The sequence below is a fragment of the Ammospiza caudacuta genome, chromosome 3 (assembly GCF_027887145.1).
Source record: "Ammospiza caudacuta isolate bAmmCau1 chromosome 3, bAmmCau1.pri, whole genome shotgun sequence".
NCBI lineage: Eukaryota > Metazoa > Chordata > Aves > Passeriformes > Passerellidae > Ammospiza > Ammospiza caudacuta.
The window spans coordinates 112,248,442-112,267,454 of NC_080595.1; the positions used below are offsets into that span (position 1 = coordinate 112,248,442).

Here is a 19,013-nt window from a genome sequence, read left to right on the forward strand (position 1 = left end):
TATTTGCTACCTGGTGTGATTAAGATGCAAAGAAATTGCTAATGGGCTTTGAAAACCAGCCTAAACTGTAGAAGAAATTGGCTGTGTTCTGTGTGGCAGAGATGCGTCTTGGTTGTACTGATTTTTGATGATGCTGTGTTCATGCTCCTTTCCATAAGGGTCTTTTATTTAGGTTTTTTTTTCCTTGAAGCCTGGTTTAAATTGCAAAGTTATTTTCAAAGTTCTTCTTACCCTGAGCATTATGCTTCCTGAGTTGGCTGCAGACTCAGAAGCACCAGCAGCCTTCCCAGTAACAAAGATGGTTCTTTTAAACCCAAATACAGCAGTGTGTTCTCACAGGGCAAGGGGCCCTTAAGTAATGTCTATTTGCTTGTGTTCAGAAGCTTGCACTGGTATGTTTAGGCATTTTCTGTGCTAATAAATGAAGTTAAAGCCCCTGTTTGAACCTTGGTGAGACTGGTCTCATTGCCCTGTGTCAGAGGCCAGCTGTTGCCTTGGAATTGTGTGAAATTTATGTTGTACCAACAGAGCCCCCAGACTTTAGAATCTCAGGGTTACCTTGTGGATATGAACATTTAAATACATTGTGTAACTGTGTGATGTTCTCTTCTCTGTGCTGCAGGGATGAGGGGAGATTCTTACTTCTTTGGAATGAGGGGCCTTGGCCAGTATGGCTGCATCCCAGAGGATGGAGGACAGCTCCTGCTGTACTCTATCAATGGAGACAACGGCCTCAAGAGATGTTTTGCAGAGGAAGACTTCCATGAAATAATCGATTTCAACGATCTCCCAAATTCTCTCTTTGCCTGTAATGTTCACCAGTCCGTGTTTGAGGATGAGGACAGTAAGGTACAGTGTCTGTTTCCAGATTTCCCTGTAAGAGAAACCCATGCTTTATATCTGTTTACTGCTGTCAGTGAAAGAGTTTCATCGGTTTCATGCAAAGAAACTTGATCACAAATATGTCTTCTTTCTTAGGTGACTGCAGCATTCTGCTTTGACGTTTATTTCAAGAGCTTAAAAGCCTTTTTGTCAGCTGAGGTCAACAAAAATGTTTTTCTTTTGTTGAGATTTGCAGAATACTGAAATGAAGGTTTGTGTTTTCATGGCAACCTTGGCTGCAGGGATGGTGGGAACAGAAAAGTCAAACATGTGATGGCTGCTCCTGCTTGCTGATCATAGATCACTGAGATGAGAGGCTGCCTTTCTGTATTTTCTCACAGAATTAGAGAATCCTTAGGTTGGCAAAGACCTTTAAGATTGAATCCAACCATTAGCCCAGCACTGCCAAGCCCACCACTAAACTGTGTCCCCAAGTGCCACATGTACACATATTTTAAACCCCTCCAGGGCTGATGACTCAACCCCTTCTCTGGGCAGCCTGTTCCAATGCTTGACAGCCATTTTGGTGGATAATTTTTTCCTAATATCCAGGCTAAACCTCCCCTGGCATGCCTTGAGACCTTTTTCTTATGTCTTACTGATTGCTGATTTGGATAAGAGACCACCACCTGCCTCACTCCAGCCTCCTTCCATGCACTTGTAGAGAAGAGAGATAAGGTCTGGTGTGTTTTAAGTTATCTGTAATACTGTGTTCTCACTGTCATTCACTTCAGATTTTCTAGATAAAAGCACATGAGAAACTTCATGAAAATATTTGGAACTCTGCAATTAACCTAAAACAATGCTGAGAACAACATGGTCTTAAGATAATAATAATAACAAAAAAACAACTCTTGTAGGAAGCATTCAGTTCCTGTTTCTTAGTCTAGTGTTATTTCTGACTGAGACTGCAAGAATATAAAACTGATAGCTTGGGGCTTTATTGTCTGATGAAATGAGTCTGAGCTAATTGTTATAGGCACATCTCAAGCTACTTGAGTGTCCTGTTCAGAATTTTCAATTCAGAAACAAGCTGGCAGTGGTACAGTGGGTTTTGCCTGAAACTGCCTGAGGTACCCAGATAAAACTACAAAATCACTGGGACCAGAGCAGGCCAGAATGGACAAAGACTTTTTAGTGGGGAGATTTCCAGATAAAAGGGGAATAAAACAAGATTTCTAAGGATACAAGCTCCCTGTTAAAGATACTGAAAGTGATGTCTGGTGAGGCTGTACAAGTGGAATTATTCAGGTTTAGTTTTTTAGGCATTTTTATCTTCTGTAATAATGTCCTGTGTATGTTTGAGTAATATAGATTAGTGCTGCAATATGAGCTTTAAAATGGGCAATTATATATTACAAATTCTGCACTCTAAATTGCAATTTTGAAAACCAGTTCCCTATTTTATTGAACAGGCCTTTTGCTAATAAGCATCTTGCAATTACATTCTGCCATTTTCCAAAATTTCCTCACTATCTGGTAATGAGCTTGACTGAAGTTAAGGGGTCTGAAAGTCCAGTTTTAAAGGGAGAAAACAGAAGCCCACCTGGAAGTAGAGAATCTCTGTTTACCCTGCAGAGATTCTATCCCCACTTGCTCTTGAGCTTTCCCTTTTGAGAGCTGCATTCTGGTATTTAGCTGCTGGCTTAGTTAGAAAATGGAATGGCTGATTATGTAAGTATGTGGGATAGCAATCCCCAAAGACTTGCAGGACTTAGGGATGTGTCTCAAGAATAGCAGCTGGGTTGTGGAGGTGGATGTTCTGTGCCAGTGGGGCTGTGAATGCCCTGTGCCTGCTGAGGGTTCAAGCTGTTTGCAGGTAAGTGCTTACTCCTCTAAGTCTCAATTTAACAAGATGGGATTACCCTCATATTTCTCATTAAATCCAAGAACCTGGGGAGTTGGTGATGGTTTTTATTATTCCTGTAGAACATGGTCTTGGGTTTTCCAGTTGATTAATATCCATAATCCTTTCTATTAATAACTGTTGCTGCAAGATAAGAGCACACACAAATTCAAAATAAAAATATTGTCAAGTTGCTAAGCTAAATTTTAAAATCTCACATGATCACTGTTCATAAATGGTGCTAACAATCATATCTTCAATTATATATTCACCCAAACTATATGTAATGGTACACTAAGCTTCTAAAAAGTATGTACTACAGTAATGGTTATATCTAAAATTATTTCATTATGGCATTCATTCTGCAGAAAGTAAAGCTTTTTGTAATGTTTTTTTTAACTTTTACTCTTGACCTGCACTTTTAGGAGTAAAGTGAATATATGATTGGAAGTTACAAGTTAGTAGTAAAGGAAGCCAGAGAAGCCCCTCATTGTGAATGGCTGGTTTGAATTGGTGTGGAAAGTTCTGAGTGGCTTTAGCATGGAACAGCATTAAAGTAAAGAAGTTACCCTGTCAGTTCTAAAGTTGTATTATCTGAGGTGTCCAAGGGGCTGAAATGTCAAGTTCAAACTTCTAACACACTGATATCTAAGCAATGCACTCACTGAAGACAGGTTTTAATTGGAAGACATTTAACTCCTTTGTATCAGATACAGGGTAAATTCCAGGTTGTGCTGGAATGTGGCCTTGCAGCAGCTCCTGGCAGCACGTACACCTGTGCTGGGGATAAGCTGATTTGGTTTGTTCTGAGTCTTGTGTTAGAAATACCCTCTCACCAGTGCTGTGCATCTACAATCCCTCTTAGAAAGGATTCAGTCTTCTGTCAAAAGCAATGATGGCATCTGCAGGGAGCCTGAGTTTGGATGTTCATTCTCTGAAGGTGAGGAATTCTGGCAGCTGAAGGCCGTGTCCTTTGCAGGGAAAGACACAGCTTGGGTCTTCTCCTGGCTGGCACCCTGAGGTCTCACTATGCTGAGCCTCAAGAGTTGTGCACTCTGGGACCTAAAGATGAGTTTGCCATCAGGCTTCAAGGAAGCTAGTTGGAACTGACTGCCCTGAAACACTGAAGAAAAGGGGAATATAGATTAATGCTCCCTACAGCTGATCTTGCTTCAGTAACAGAGGATCTGGTCAAAAACTATTTCCCTACCTTCCAAGCTGTGTTCCTGGAAAGAAGTGTGTGCTTGGATCAGGAGAATGCCCCAGATAACTGGGTCCATACTATGGGCATTTAAGGATTTGTGCTGTTTTAGCAGCTTGAGAAGGATGGCAGCTTGCTATAGCTGAGGGGAGGTGGCTTTGCCTATCTCCACTCCCATCATGGACAGCCGTCCTCCTATGGAAAATGAAATTGTACCTTCTTTACAGTGTGCTCAAAATACAGAGCTTTTTAGTTCCTAAAATCCAGCAAAGGTGTGGAGAAGATTATCCAACAGGATAATCTGTTGCTAAGCTGGGATCACATTTGGTTGTGCCCCTGTCACTGTCCTGTGTTTTGATCATTTGGTAGGGGCAGATTAATTTGGTGTTTTGGACTGTACAGCACTGACTTGGTTGGGTCATGGAAATCTTATTGTAAAGAAGCAAAAAATAAAATTACACCTTAACCCTGGGTTTTGTCACATCGATGGGACCATTTATGTGTGAGCAAGAGTTGGCAAAATTGAGACTTACTTTTGGCTGGTAGTGTGACTGAATGGGAGATGCTGCTCCTTTTAGCTTTCCTGATAAAGCAAGTGTGTTGGTGAGCCAAAGGCCATGGCTCTGATAACTCCTGAGGGTGGGCATTTGAGTGTTTCAGGAATTAATTGCTCCCCATAGCCCTTAAACTCTGCTGGTAACTCTTTTGTTGTGCTTTTGTTATGCATGTATCCCTGTTTGTAAAACCAACCTTTCTGTTCTGTGACTCCAGCTTCCTTCAGGCTGGGGCTGGTAAACACACTGTCAAAGTGAAGCATCTTTGTCTCTTAGGATGGTTTCTTTAGATGCTGTAGTGCCTCAGGAGACACTTAGACAAAGCTAATAATATTCATTATTAGAATATGTTTTCATGAGGGAAGGATGTGTTTCCTCAAGCATTTTAGAAGCTGCATGCTCCTTTTTTTACCATTCTTTTGGCTGAAATTGGAAGGAGAACCAGTTAAACTTGATGGTTTTATTTCAGATAAAGAATGATTCATCAGTTTCTGAGCATTTTAGTTATGGTGAAAGTGCCTAGGCAGTGATAGCCAAAGTCCACCAAGTGCTTTTTCTTGCCAATGTAATCTAAGCAAATGGGAGATATATTGTTATTTCTGCATGAGAAAATACTGATCAAATATTTCCAGTTCTGGAATTTCCAGCATGAGGAAGATGTAGACATACTGGAGGGAGGTCACAGAGATAAAGAGATGGGAGTCTGTCTGCTCTGAAGAAAGGCCAAGGGAGCTGTGCCTGTTGAGCTGGAGCAGGCTCAGGTGGATCTGAGCAGTGTGTGTGAACCCCTGAAGGCAGGGTGCAAACAGGGCTCATCCAGACTCTTCAGGGGTGCCAAGTGCCAGCAGCAGAGGCCATGGGCATCAGCTGAAATGCAGGAGGTTCCTTCTGAACATCAGGAAACATTTTGTGCTGTGGCAGTCCTACCACAGGGTGCCCAGGGAGGTGGTGCAGTCTCTCTCTCCCCATGGAGATACTCTGTGCTGTCTGGACATGGTCCTGGGGAGCTGAGCTCAAGCTGACCCTGCTTGAGCCAGGGGTGTGTTGGAAAGGTTGACCCTCAGAGGTCCTTTCCAACCTGCTCCAATCTGTGATTCTGTGAGCACTTCTTGAAGTGTCTACTGATTCTTCTGATGCAGAGGGCCAGTGTGGGAATGCAAGATGGGGAGTGAAGGTGATTAAAAATGCATTTTCTGAACCATGAGCTTAATGGAGGTGGGGTGGGGCAGGAAGGAGAAAAGTCAAACTAATAAGCCAATGGAAAAGATAATCCTATTTTAATAGAAGGACTTTACTGTGAAAACAATTACTATTTTCATGAGGGATTCTTTCACATTACAACTTTATTTACGTATATTGGATGATTGCTTGCTCTTACTGCAGAAGCCTCTGTTAAACTTCCTCTGACTTTATTTTTTAAGATGTATTATTGAACTTGGATCCTGAAAAATATTTCATGCTCCCTCAGGTGGGTGCTGAAATATTTGTCCAAGAGTGATGCTTTAAGAACTCTTTGTAGCCTTACTTGTAAAGGCTTTTTTCCCTTTGAACTTGCATTCAGATTTCTCAACAAGGTCCATTTTCATGCTGCTATTTTTATTTTTAAGATTCAGTGAAAGGCACTGGACTGCTCACTGGTGTGCTGTGTTGTCTTTAACTTTTATATGTTAATTCTGGAACTGAAAGTTCCTGCTGATGCTTTGACTGAAGCAGATAATTGAAATGTGTCTGTTCAGTGCTCCTTTTAAACAAAGTGGAGCCAGTGTGTCTGTTGCCATGTGTGAAATGTTTCTCCAGTTCCCTTTTCATACAGGCTAATTCAAGATGATGCTCTGGGAGGCTCAAGGCAGGATGTGTGTCCGCAGGGGAATGAAAATCTGTTCCTTTTGACTTGAGTTTTAAGTATCTAGATTGTGAAGTCAGAATCTCTTTGTTCATATTACATCACTGAAGCCTCTAGGTGTTGAGTCATCATTATATTTAGAGGGTTGCACACTTCTTTTTAGTCTAATATTAGTATTCAAGCCTGGACCCAGTGGAAGGTCGCCCTAGCAAAGATGAAGTCAGGCTCCAAGGCTGGAAAGGAATGCAGGCTTCACTTTGCCTTCCTCGTACACTTGCTGTTGCTTTGTTTTACTTTCAGTTTTTCTACCTTTTAAGGTTGGTGTTGGTTGATATGATAACATTATCAGAAGCTGCTGCTTGAAGCAGACTGTGCCTCATGCAGTGGAATCCACCTACTTTTCTTTGTCCAGTTTATAAATGGGATGAGTGTTATTCCCTGTCATTCTGTGAAAATGGAAGTGTTTCTTTACTATGCTCTGTCTGTGCATCCAATAAAATGAAAATACAGAGAGCTTGCAAAGAGTGGCTGCAGGAGCAGTGTCCTTCATGAATCACAGCTGCCCCCTGGGAATCCTATTTTGCACTTTTCCCTGGGTGCTTGTTTGCAGACAGCCAAGCACTGCTTTTTTTGTATGCACTTTTGGAAGCACTAAAATAAAGCTTTAGGAGGCTGTTCTTGCATTAAGAAATATGCACTCTTTCATTTTCTATTGCACTTTTTCTGTGACTAATTTCAAAAACTTTTCCTATGAACCGTCTCTGAGCAATACAGTGTTTTGTCTGAAAACACCTGTGACCTTCCATGCTCTGCATCTGATATTCCATCTGACTGCTGGAGTGGTAAGCCTGATTTTTTCAGCCTCATTATGCACATTCTCTCTCCAGCTGAAAGAAGCTGTTGATATTTAGCCTTAAAATGGCCTTAAACCAAAGGGAGGGTAGGTTGACATTAGATATTAAGAAGAAATTCTTTACTGTGAGTGTTGAGACCCTGGCACAGGTTGCTGAGAGATGTGAATATCCCATCCCTGGAAGTGTTCAAGGCCAGCTTGGTTGGAGCTTGCAGCATCCTTGTCTAGTGGAAGGGGACCCTGCCCATGGCAGGGACTGGGAATAGATCATCTTTTTAGATCCCTTCCAACTCAAGTTATTCTACAATTCTGCATTTGTCCTTCATAAACTTCCCTTTTACCCCATGGTGTAGCTGCTGGACCTTGTAATCCAGCTCTGTGTTGGCACCTGGAATGGGATGTGGTGTCACAGCTCCTCCCTGTAGCTGCTGTTCCTGTGCTTTGCCCACAGGTCAGGTGTGAGTTCTGTTGAGGAGCTCCATAAGAAAAGCAGTAACTTCATGAAGGTGGATGTCCTGTGGCATGTGAACTCGAAACATGACTGGCAGTAAGACCCACAAAGCATCTCAGTGTCTGGAACTCCTTAGGTCTCAAGCCACAGTAACCATAAGGAGCTGAGGTTTTACTGGAGAAGGGGAAGTAGGGAAGTTCACCTTCACTGACATTTGGGATCTGTTGAGTATTCATTGTGGTTCAGAGGCAGAAAATGAGTTAATTTTGATTGGTGTGTTTTGCATATTCAGAATGTCAATGCATATTTATAAGGAGATGATTTAAGACTGTTCTTGTAGCTCTTAACAAGACAACTTGCATTTATGTATGTATATAGGGTCTGATGGTAATTTCCTCTGAGGTGATCTGCAGAATTTCCAAAGGAGCTGTAAGGACTTGTCAGTGTAGTTTAGGCATTCCTTCCATCTTCTCTTGGGTTGTTCTGGAGATGATGCTGTTAGCATGCAGGAATTACTCATCTCTGAATATTCCTCAATTACATCAATATTCTGCTCTGAAAATGTGGTTTGGTGTTTCTGTGGTGCTGCTGGTGTTGTCTTCTCTTTAAACAAAAAAACTCCTCAACCAACCAAGAAGTTAGTAACAAGTATTTCTGGGTCTGAAGGCCTCTGTCTGTCATGTGGATGCTGTGTAATAATTGTTCCAGTCCTTGAGGTTACTTTCCCATCCATGCACAGTGTTCTTGGTAGCACAAATGCCCCTGTTTCAGTGGGAGAACGTGCCTGGCAAAAAACCAACTGGCTTAAAGGCAGGCCAGTATTCCTTGCAGCTGAAATCTGAAGTAGTGCTTCAAAACATTTAACTATACTAGTTGTTTGTAAATTACAAAAATAACCTGATTAATGTTCTTTCCAGAACACACAAGACAGCAGTTACTGTCTGCTTTTTAAATTTGGAAATGAACTTTTTTTCCTTAAGAGCAACTATGGAAAAATTCTTCCAGTGTTGGCTTTCTGTGGCTGTGTTCTACTCTGCAGTCTAGAGGGAATGTGTTATCTCAAACCAGGATGGATGGGAAATCTTTCCTGGGAAAGGACCATTCAGGGTATTTCCTTTTTTTCTTTTCTTTTTTTTTTTTTTTTTTTTGAATATAATTTTCTTAGTAGTTCTACTAAAATACAGACTTTTGAATAATGAGACATTTTAACAAAGATGTTGCTAAATCTATGCCAAGGTTTCTGAGGGCCTTCAGTTAGGACATGAGTAAACAGGCTCTGGGAGCCACAGGGAATTGCAAAGTCTTGTGTGTAAGTCAGTAAAAAATCATCCTCTTAATTACTCCTTTCTCCAGCACGATGGGCACTGTAGGATTAACTGTGGGTAGGTCTGATTTAGATATTCCTAAACACTGTACAAATTTAGGTTAAGATTCCACTTGGCAGTTGTCTGTCTCCAGTAATAGGTTGAACTAAATTCCTGGACTCAAATGCCTTTTGATCTTTGAGGAAGTTGGATCTGGCCTGGAGCACTGAGGCTGCTGTGGCTTTCTCTGAGCTCCACCAGGGTTAGCTGGAATGGGGGTTCAGCCAGGGACTTCTGCTGACTGAGTTTTGGTGTTGGTTGAGTTTTCCTTCTGATTTATCCTTCTGATAACTCCTTCTGAGTTAGCCTTCTTGAAAATACTGGAGTTTGACTGCATGGGCACAGAATATTGAGCCTTTCTTCTCCAGGATGATAGCAGGATATGTTGTTTTCTGGAATGATAAAATTTATTGTAACTGGGGATACTTGCTGTTCTTGAGCAGTGTTACTCCTGTTTGGGTTTTTTCCCCTTTTCTTTTCTTGCCTGGCAATCTAAGTCATGGTATGTTTTTATAAAGCAATAAAAGCCAAGATGATAAGATAGCAGGTCACACTTGGAATAAAGCACAGCCATGAACTCTGCAGGAACTTCCTTGGGCCTCATTGAACACATTGTATGTTAAAGGAAGAAGTCAACCCTTCTGTATCTGCTGACATGAGCAAGAGCTACAGCTCCCAAAGGGAAAAGCTGCCTTTATGTAATTTATAGAAGAGTCTTGGTTTGTTCCACTAAGTAGTTCTTATCAGCAAATATCTGCTAATAATCAAACACAGTTTTGCCCTTCTCTCTCCAGCAAACTGTCACTCTGAAATCAACAAAAATCCTGTTTTTCTAGCTGATAGTAATCAAAAAGTGCAGTAAAGCCATTCTAATGTGGTTAGGGCAACAGCTGTTCTTTATTTTAATAGCATCAGAGGTCCTAATCCAACCACAAGTTCTGATATCAGTTTTCTGGCCCAAGGAAAAGGCTGCTAAGTGAAGGTCAGCCTTCATTAGCAGTGCACAAAGACGCTGCATTTACAGAAGCAACCTTATAGTTTAATCACATTCAAAACAGTAAATTTACAACTGTAATTTTCACTTATTTAAGGGAATTTCTCAAATATTTCATTCAAAATATGTGTTAACACTGTGCAAGAGTTAAATGCAATTAATAAACTAATGGTTAATAGAGGTGGATAAAACAATACTGCTTGGAGAGGAATATTATGTTAGAAAATGAGGGGTATGGGGAGGTGGTGTGAGAAAATACAGGATGGGGAAGGGAGAGATGGCAGCTTTAAGATTGTGGCATTAATTAAGAATATGCAGCAGATTTGAGCACAAAGGTCAATCTGATCATAGTTGATCAAGGTGATACAAATTATCAGTTAGTTCTGTGCATTTGAAAACATGTTTTCTTCTGTGCCAGATGAATTCCTGATACTTTCCAGCTGATGGAAATTTTAGCATTTGCTGCAGTAGTGCAAAAATTTCTCCATGATTTTCTCTGGTACAATCCCAGGGCAACAAGATCTGCTGATACCATTCCACCAGTGAGGATTTTGCTCAAATTCTCAGTCTCCTGTGTAGTGTGTATGTACTTTTTTAAATTGTCTTGGTTTAATGTGATTACTTTTAGGTTGTTTTCCTCTAATTCGATTCCATTTTCTGGATGCTCTGCCCCTGCTAAAGTTACATAACTTTTGTACTGGGCTTTGAAACTTAATCCAGAGGCAGAGGCATTGCAGATATGATAGATGTAAAGTGTTTGTCTCAGAGGGATAAGAGAGGCCTTCCATGTGATAGGGACTGATGAGCTGGAAGTTAAGATGACAGTAAAATGGGGAGAAAAATTCAATATCTCTGGCAAGAGAATAATGAAACAGCTCTTGTACTGCAGCAGGGTGGACTCAAATCTCTGTGTGTTGGCTTTACCTGGCCTTGTGGTGAGCTAAAAAAGCATAAAGACATTGTAAGACTGCAGCATGCAGAATATAGAAATGTTCCATTTCATTTTACTGGAACCAGCACTGGGGAGAAATCAGATGGTTTCATCCCTGTGTTTCCAGTGTGTGACTGCCTTACAAGGGAGGAACAAGCTGGGAACTTCAGAAGATGCTGAGGAAATGAGGTGCCAGCCCTCAGTGGGGGGGGGAGATATCCCCTGACTCCATATCAGACTGACATGTACCATGGGCTGACTTACAAAAGCCATGATGAAGTCAAGAAACCCATGCTTCTTTCATTTTTATTCTTCATTACTCTTTTGGAAAAAACTCATTGTTTTTTCTATTTCTTCTTCTAAGCTTTTGGTGATAGGTTTTTTTTTTTCTTTTTCCTTTTTTTTTGTTTTGTTTTGTTTATTGTTGAGCAGCTGGATTTTGTGGTATCCCTGACTGAAAGCAAAGCCAGTTCATTCAGACTGAAGTACCAGCAGTCTTGAAGAGAAGGGAATGGGTATTTCACATGGCTGAGGTTGTGTTGCATTGAGCCACAGGGCCATCTGAATCAGCCTTCTGCCAGTTTGGGGACTGAAGTTATTTTTACATGGTTTTCTTTGAGTTCCTGGGACAGGGCCATGTACAGACTGAGAGCACTGACAGAGCCCAGAGGCTGCCTCCTGTGTGATATCAAACATTTCTAATGTACGTCAACAAGCTGGCACTGCTTGCTTTCACTTTTTTGTCTTTGCAAAGCTTCTGTGTGGATTCTCCCAGGAATGTTTCCTTAACAAGCAGAGACCCAATTTGGGATCTATAATATTAGATACTTAAATGAGCAACTTCTGGACCCATTCAGTTCTTACATATGGTGATCCTGTTCCTCTGAATAAACGTGCAGAGCTGCTTCAAACTGTTGGACTTGAGGGATTTGGTCACAGACACTTCCAAATTCCTTTAAAGTCTGCTGCTGCCAACAGGAGCTGTGGAAATACATCACTGAATTCTGTTATGTTGTCCTTCCTTTCTGGAAATCCCTTTATCTTTTGCATCTTTAACTACAAATCTTCCTTTTGGGTATTTCTTTACCTGCTGTCCATTCTACCTGCTGTGTGCTCTGTGATGCAGCTGCTCCTGTGATTTGCTCACAGTTAAGAGGGAGAAACACAAAGCCCAAATGGTATCAAAGTGTTTCTTAGGAATATAATCTGTCTTCCTGTTTTTATATTCCAATTTCAAATGATTTAAATGAAAAAGCTTATATCTTTTAATAAGTATTTCCCAAAGAAATTGTTTTGTTGTTTTAATCAATCACTCTTACAATTCTGAATGGAAGTTTTTCTGACTCCCTGCTGGTTTTTGACCTATATATAGCAGATGCAGTTTGTTCTGTGCATGTATTTAGATTTTAAGAATTTTTTTTTTGGTGGAGCTGTCATGTAGTGAAGCACAGTTCTGATTATCTATTCAGAACCTTGCTGCATCCCAGTCTTTCTGTTGATCTGAAATGTGTGATGTGATTGATGACGTGTGGCGACAGCACAAGCAGCTGCTTAAAATAGCTGGTCCAAGCTACGTGTCTGAATTCCATGTGTTTACCTCAGGCCTAAGAATTAAATCCTTATCTGATATTTGTCAGTCTTGAAACAGAAAGAGATGGATGTACACCTTATCAGTAGCCTGAGTAAAGATGAGATTTTTCCATGTCTTCCATTCTCAGCACAACCCTGTATTTTTCCAGCCTGTTCTTTCTCTAACTAACAGGAGGAAGAAGAAAAAAAAGTGTTGCAGAGATCTGCATTTGGTATGAGAATTAGTTTTGTGTAAAAACCAACTACTTTCTAGTGGTATAACTAAAGGGCAGAAGGGATGGTGGAGTCTGAATGAGAACAATAACAAGCACTGGATTTTCAGAGAATTCTTTATAAGGTGAAAATCATGTGAATACAGTGACTTTTTTAGAATTTTATGTGGTTTACATACTGCAAATATGCAGTATAAGGTTTCTGGGTAGTCCAGTCTCCGTGAAATATTTAGTACCTGTCTTGCTTTTTCTTTACATTGGCAGTTAATGCCCTCTCTGCCTTATTTTGTTATTGAGGACCTTCAGCTACCCTTTATCCACATTCTTGTAGCATAAGGACTGCTGTTAACCCCAGACCCAAAAAACATGAGTTGTGTCAGTATTGTGATACTGATTTTTAAGAGAATTTTAGGTTATTTTTAATGCCTTCTGGCTTTTGACCTCAGTTGCCTAATTTGATTGCATCAACCTGTATGTTGATTTTTTTCTTTTTTATTTTTTGAGGTTGTATCTTAGGTGTATGTTTGGCAAGGTGAAAGGGAGCATTTGCAATTGGCATTCTTGCACAGAAACTGATGTAAACTGGGGTAAAAACACTGATACTGTGGAGTTTGAGATTAAAATTATGAAAGTGAAAAGCACCATTCCACTTCTTTCTGATGTCTGAATATCATGCAGCAAGTCACCTTGGTAGTGAAGGTGAACTTCATTTATACACACTTAGAGCATTTACAGGGTATAAGGGAAAATCCTGGCTGGTACAGAGAGAAATGCCAGGTTTTTGTGAATAACCCAGGCCATGAGTGTGAGCTAAGGGCCATCCGGGTGTGTGTGCTCTGGTTCATGGGTGCCATCTGCTGACTCGTCCCTGCACCACACAGCACTTGCTGTTGGAAGAGGGTAAGATAATATATGCTAACGAATGGAGTTTTAAATACCCCACCATTGGAATATTAAATACAAAATGCACTTTTTAATCCTTGCTAGTTTTGTGGAGTTAGGACAACAGTGTTCACCCTAAATGTGTTTTGGTTTCATTTCAGCCATGCAAAATAGTTTTACAGAGGAATTATTATTACTATCAGATTTCTTTTGCAGTGTTTTTTCCAGTGGTGGACCTAGATCTTAATTGCCTGATTGTATTGTGGCTCAGCACATGAACTCAGCTTCTAGCATTTTATCTTCAACATTTTTGAAGTCTTTTCTTATTCTATGCATTTATTCCATCTGTGGTATCCTGTATATAGGTAGGGAGTCAGACTGAAATAATTTCTGTGTTGTGCTTGCTTGGAAACCTGCTAAAATAGGTTCTGTTGTCCTTTGTGACCATACCAGCAGCACTACCAGGTAAAGTGGTGGAAATAGGTGATTACACCTGATTTAGTAACAAAGCTGAGAGAAGGGGCAAACTGGAGGAGAACAGTTTAGCTAAATCCTAGAGTAGTTTAGAGCCCACTGATTAAATTGGTTTTAAAGGCAGCTTCTCTTTTGTCTTGCTTGTCATAGTTTTCTTTAAAACCTAAAATAGATTTATTGCTTTGAGTCACTCAACTGAATGTTGGTGAGCATCCACTGAGAAGGAATTCAATCCTAATAAATATGGCATATGTAATGCTGTTGTCATGGGCTGCTGTAAATCAAATCTCGTTCTGGCAAGGGCTCCATAAGTATAATGTGAGATTCCAGCTAATCCTCAGTCATGGAGCAGCTTTGCTCTCTGTGCTGTGGGGAGGAGGCATAACCAAATGATTATTGGTCTATTTAGGGCTTGGGACCCAAATTGTGTACAGGTTTATCTTTCTCTCCTGACAAGGACACCATCACAGTTCCACCTACTGCAGCTGGATGTTGTTGGGATAAATGCAGTCACAGAGTCCTGATGTTGGGAAAGATCTCTGGGTTCATGGAGTCCAACCATGGGCACCTCTAATCCATGTCCCCAAATGGCACATCTGCCTTCCTTTTGAGCCCTTCCAGAGAAGGTGATTTCACCAATTCCCTGGGCAGCCTGTTCCAATGCCTGGCAACCCTTCCAGTGAAGAAATGTTGCCTAATATCCAATCCAAACCTTTTCTGGAGCAACTTGAGGCCATTTTCTTTCATCCTTTTGTTTCTTACCCAGGAGAAGAGACCACCTGAATACAGCACTTGTACAGGGCAAACGTATCCCAGGAATGATTTAAGGCACTTAAGCCTGGCTCTTACAGGGATACCCTCATAATTTTTTTTTCTTTTTTGTAAAGTAGAGGAGGAGAAGTACTGTTGCATTAAGAAGATTAAAATCTGATCCATGTTTATGCATATTTATTGTCTTATTTGGCAAAACCCTATTGAAGTATATAGGATTATTTGAAAGCAAGGTAATGCATAAGATGGATAAAGTTTCATCCTGGTTTAGATGAATGGGATCAGCTGAAATATGTAGTAGTAAATTATTTAAATACATTTACAGTGTTTTTTTGAGCTAAATGAGAAGATTGAGTCCTTGTGCTTTTCATAGCACAGCCTTGCTAAGGAGGCTGTTTTTGGCAAAAAATAACTTGATAAAAAGCTCTACTTTTAACTTTGAATCTTCTAATTTAAGAATATATGGCTTGTGCCTTCTCCACTTGACTGCTAAGGGGTGGGGAGAAATCTTTGGTATTCTTATCTTTGTGGGGGAGGTAGAATGTCCTCCAGATATACAGAGAAATACTTTGCAGAGCTAATTGGTGCCTAATGGGTACAGTCACTGTCTAATATGAAAAGGTAGTTAATGAATGGACTGAAGAGAATGCTTCCTGAAATATTTGAATACATCACTAGTTTTAAATGCATAAAACATAAGGAAAAGAAGGAAAAAAATTCAAGTCCTGTGATGAGGACTGATCTCTTTGATGTGGTTATTGGTTATCTTAACTGAGTTAGGACTGTGATGCTTGTTAGTTCAGCACGTAATATAATGTCCTAGACTCTAGAGGAATAAACACAACCAAAATGAATAATGTAACACTAGAGATGCCAGGAACAGTTTTTTTTAGGTAGATATGACTCATGTCCCTCTAATACCTTAAGTAATCTTGGTGATATAATGTCATTTATGCAACTTGGACTTTTCAATTAGTCCTAAGTCAGAACATTTAATTATGAACTTCCTGCTCTAAGGTAATAACAAAAAATGCTTCTGCTGTGTGTAGAAAAAAATTAGCATAATATGTTTGCATGAACTGACTGTGATTATTACTTTTTTCTGTATTTTGAATATATAAGAGCAGATATTAAACCTACCTACCAGATGAATTTATTTTGCTGTTTGTTTTTCTGTGTTGCATGTGCATATGCACATAGTGTGTGTACAACCTTCAGGAAGATAATTCTGATATGGAAGCTCACTGATTTTCTTGGACTAGTAGAACAGCCAGGTAATTTTAAGAACAGCAGTAGGAAGTCTGCTCACCACATTTCAAATAAATGTGTTACTGGAGCAGTTTAAGCAGCTCAGACTGGGCACAAGAAATTTTTTAGGTAGAGAGACAACTTGTCACTGTAAGAGTTACTGTTTTATTTGCAAAACAGTTTTCTCAAACTGCAGTTCAACCCTGTATACATTTTATTTCTCTTCTCAGTGGTGGAAGATCCTATAGACCAGCTAGGTAAAGGATGGCTTTATATGCTCAGAAGTCATTGTGATGAATTATATTATAATTGAAAGTTTGGGTAAATGTAGTGAGGTATTTAAAATGTGCTGAAAGTGATATTTAAGTGGCAGTCAAGGAGGAGTTGACAGAGATTTGTCAGACAAAAGAGAGACCCTTCTCTAAGCTCTTGGCAATACAAAGTATATTGTATTATTTGACTTTGAATTTAACTTCTCTCTCTACTTCAGGCTTTTTGAGTCTACAAGTAGCAGATCTCCCTGCATTTCCTTATGTACATTATAATTAAAAATCTGTAATGAGGAGGTCTGAAACTAACACACTCCTTTTTGAGTCTGAGAGTGGTAACATGTCCCTGAGTAGAATGGGAAGTATTTTATTTGGTGCATCTGTGTGTCAGGCTAAGATATGCTTTTTCCTCATTGGGAGTGTTTGTTCCCCAAATTACTATTGCTGTCCTGAGCAGTTAAGTTCCTGCATTGTGTCTTCACAGGATCACAGAGACATGGGTTGGAAGGGATCTCTGGAGGCCATCTGGTCCAGCCTCTACCTCCAAGTTTAGGACTGTTGCCAACTCTAGTTGAGGTCAACTCTGACTTTTTCATCAGCTCTTGAAAACCTCTGTGCAGCTCCACAGCCTCTCTGGGGAGACGACGTCTGTATTATCCTTCAAGTGAATTTTTTTCAGCACATTTGCAATTTGCCTTGTTGCCCAAAGAACTTAGGAAGATACTGAGCAGCCTGTGCCCTGATACTGACCCTTGTGATATTCACCCGTTATTTTTTGTCAAATGGATGTTGAGCACTTGATAATTAGTGTCCCAGCCTGTCAGTTCAGCAAGTTCTCAACTCATTTTAGCAGTCTGCTCATGCAGCCCATACTTCCTCAGCTCACAAACGAGATCATTGGGTCAGCATTTAGATGATGGTCTTAGTCAAAGCTCTTTAAAGTGCTTAAGAAACAGGTGATATTTGCATAATATCTGAATGCTTAGTATTAGTGTATTATTTCTTCTGTTTGTGGTTTGGTTTTTGGTTTTTTGGGTTTTTTTTTTTGGTTTTTTGGGGGTTTTTTTGTTTGTTTGTTTGTTTGTTTGTTTTTTAATGTCTGAGAGTGATTTACAGAGCTCAGTTTGCCTTCTGTGAGCTACTGCGCCTTGAAACCTGAGCTGCTGAACAGCCAAAGAGATGTTTCTTCCTTGGAAGCAGCTGAGCCCTGGGAAAAGCTTCCAGAGCAGGAAGTAGCTGGGGAGAAGAAAGGAGAAGAGGAAGAGACCTGCAGTGTAACAGTTTTGGTAAGACAGAAGCACAAACTGCAGAGGGACTTCCCAGGGAATCAGAGAACATGTTGAGTTTCCTGCAGTGCAGGAAGCCACTTTATTGCTGGATGGAAAGCCCCCCACGGGGCAGCCCTTCTATCTCTGAGGATGCAGCAGACAGGGCTAAATTTGCTTCCAGCTGTGTTTCATTTCTATTTTTCTATTTTCTCACTGTGAGGCTTCTGTATTTTAACATGTTAAGATTCCCGTCTTCAGTCCCAGGTAACTGCCTCGTGTGCTGTGTCAGCAGGAGCAGAGCCAGCAGCTGAAGGGTTGATTTATTTTAGTTACTGGTGAAGCAGCATCTGGGATAGCATGTCCTGTGCTGGGCTTCTGTACACAAATAAAAGGTGTAGACAAGCTGGAGAGGAGTTCTGAAGGGGTGCATATAATGAGGACAGCCTGTGTGTGGGGCTGGGCTTGTTCAGCCTAAAGGAGAAGAATAAGACTCTGGAGGGACCTAATTGTCCTCTGCCACCAAGTGAGTGTGGAGAAGAGACAGTCAGACTTTTCTTGCATGTGCACCATGAGAGGAGAGAAGGCAGCAAATGAACCTTGTCAGAATTTCTCACCTCAAAACTTACAAGGAAAAACCAGTTTTCACAATGGGTAAGCACTGAATTGAGCTGCTAAGGGAGGCTGAGGAACCTCCGTCCTTGGAAGATTTTCTTGGACTGAACAAGGCCCTGAGCAATCTCATTTGATCTTGCAGCTCTCTGTGCCTTGAGTAGGAGGTTGTACCAGATGACCTCCAGAGGTCTCTTCCAAGGTAGATTATTCTGCTGGCCTATAACACATACGTTTACATGGCAGATAATTGGAGTATCCTGGAAAGTAATGTGGGTTTAGGTACATGTCTGGTTTTTTGTTCTTTGACTTTTGAAGGTCATTCAGCAAAGTCAGTCATTTCTTTGTGCTGTGTTTTTCTTAGGGTTTTGTAAAGCATTTAATCCTTCCATGTGAGGACTGACACCTGCTGAAGAAAACTCATTTCACTGAGTCTGGTGTCAGCCTTTTTCATATCTGATTGGCAAATGTAGAGTTTCTTTGTGTATAACCTGCCATAGATGGAGTGTGGGTGGTTGCAGGCATCTTATAATATGTCCAAATAAAAGCAGAATCCTGCTTTTATTTGGATATATTCCTGGCCCTTCTGTGCATTGTTGTTACTACAAATCAGAAGTTTTCATACTCAGTGTTCTTTTCTGCATGACTGGGGAGAAGTGGAAATTAGATCAGCATTCTGACACCAAGCTTATCTTTCTTGCATTGATTAAATTTAATTTTTTTCCACATAGTGGCCAAATACCCTGTGCTGAAGTTCTTACTTCCTGACAA

The 19,013-nt window shown here is 40.5% G+C and overlaps 1 protein-coding gene across 1 annotated transcript in view; it reads left to right on the forward strand.

Moving 5' to 3' along the window:
• Positions 1–624: 624 nt before the first annotated feature.
• Positions 625–19,013, forward strand: part of RCAN2 (regulator of calcineurin 2) — a 79,700-nt gene continuing 61,311 nt past the window's right edge. The window contains exon 1 of the mRNA XM_058801480.1: positions 625–849. Within this exon, the coding sequence (XP_058657463.1) occupies positions 625–849 (225 nt within the window). The remainder of the gene's footprint in view (positions 850–19,013) is intronic.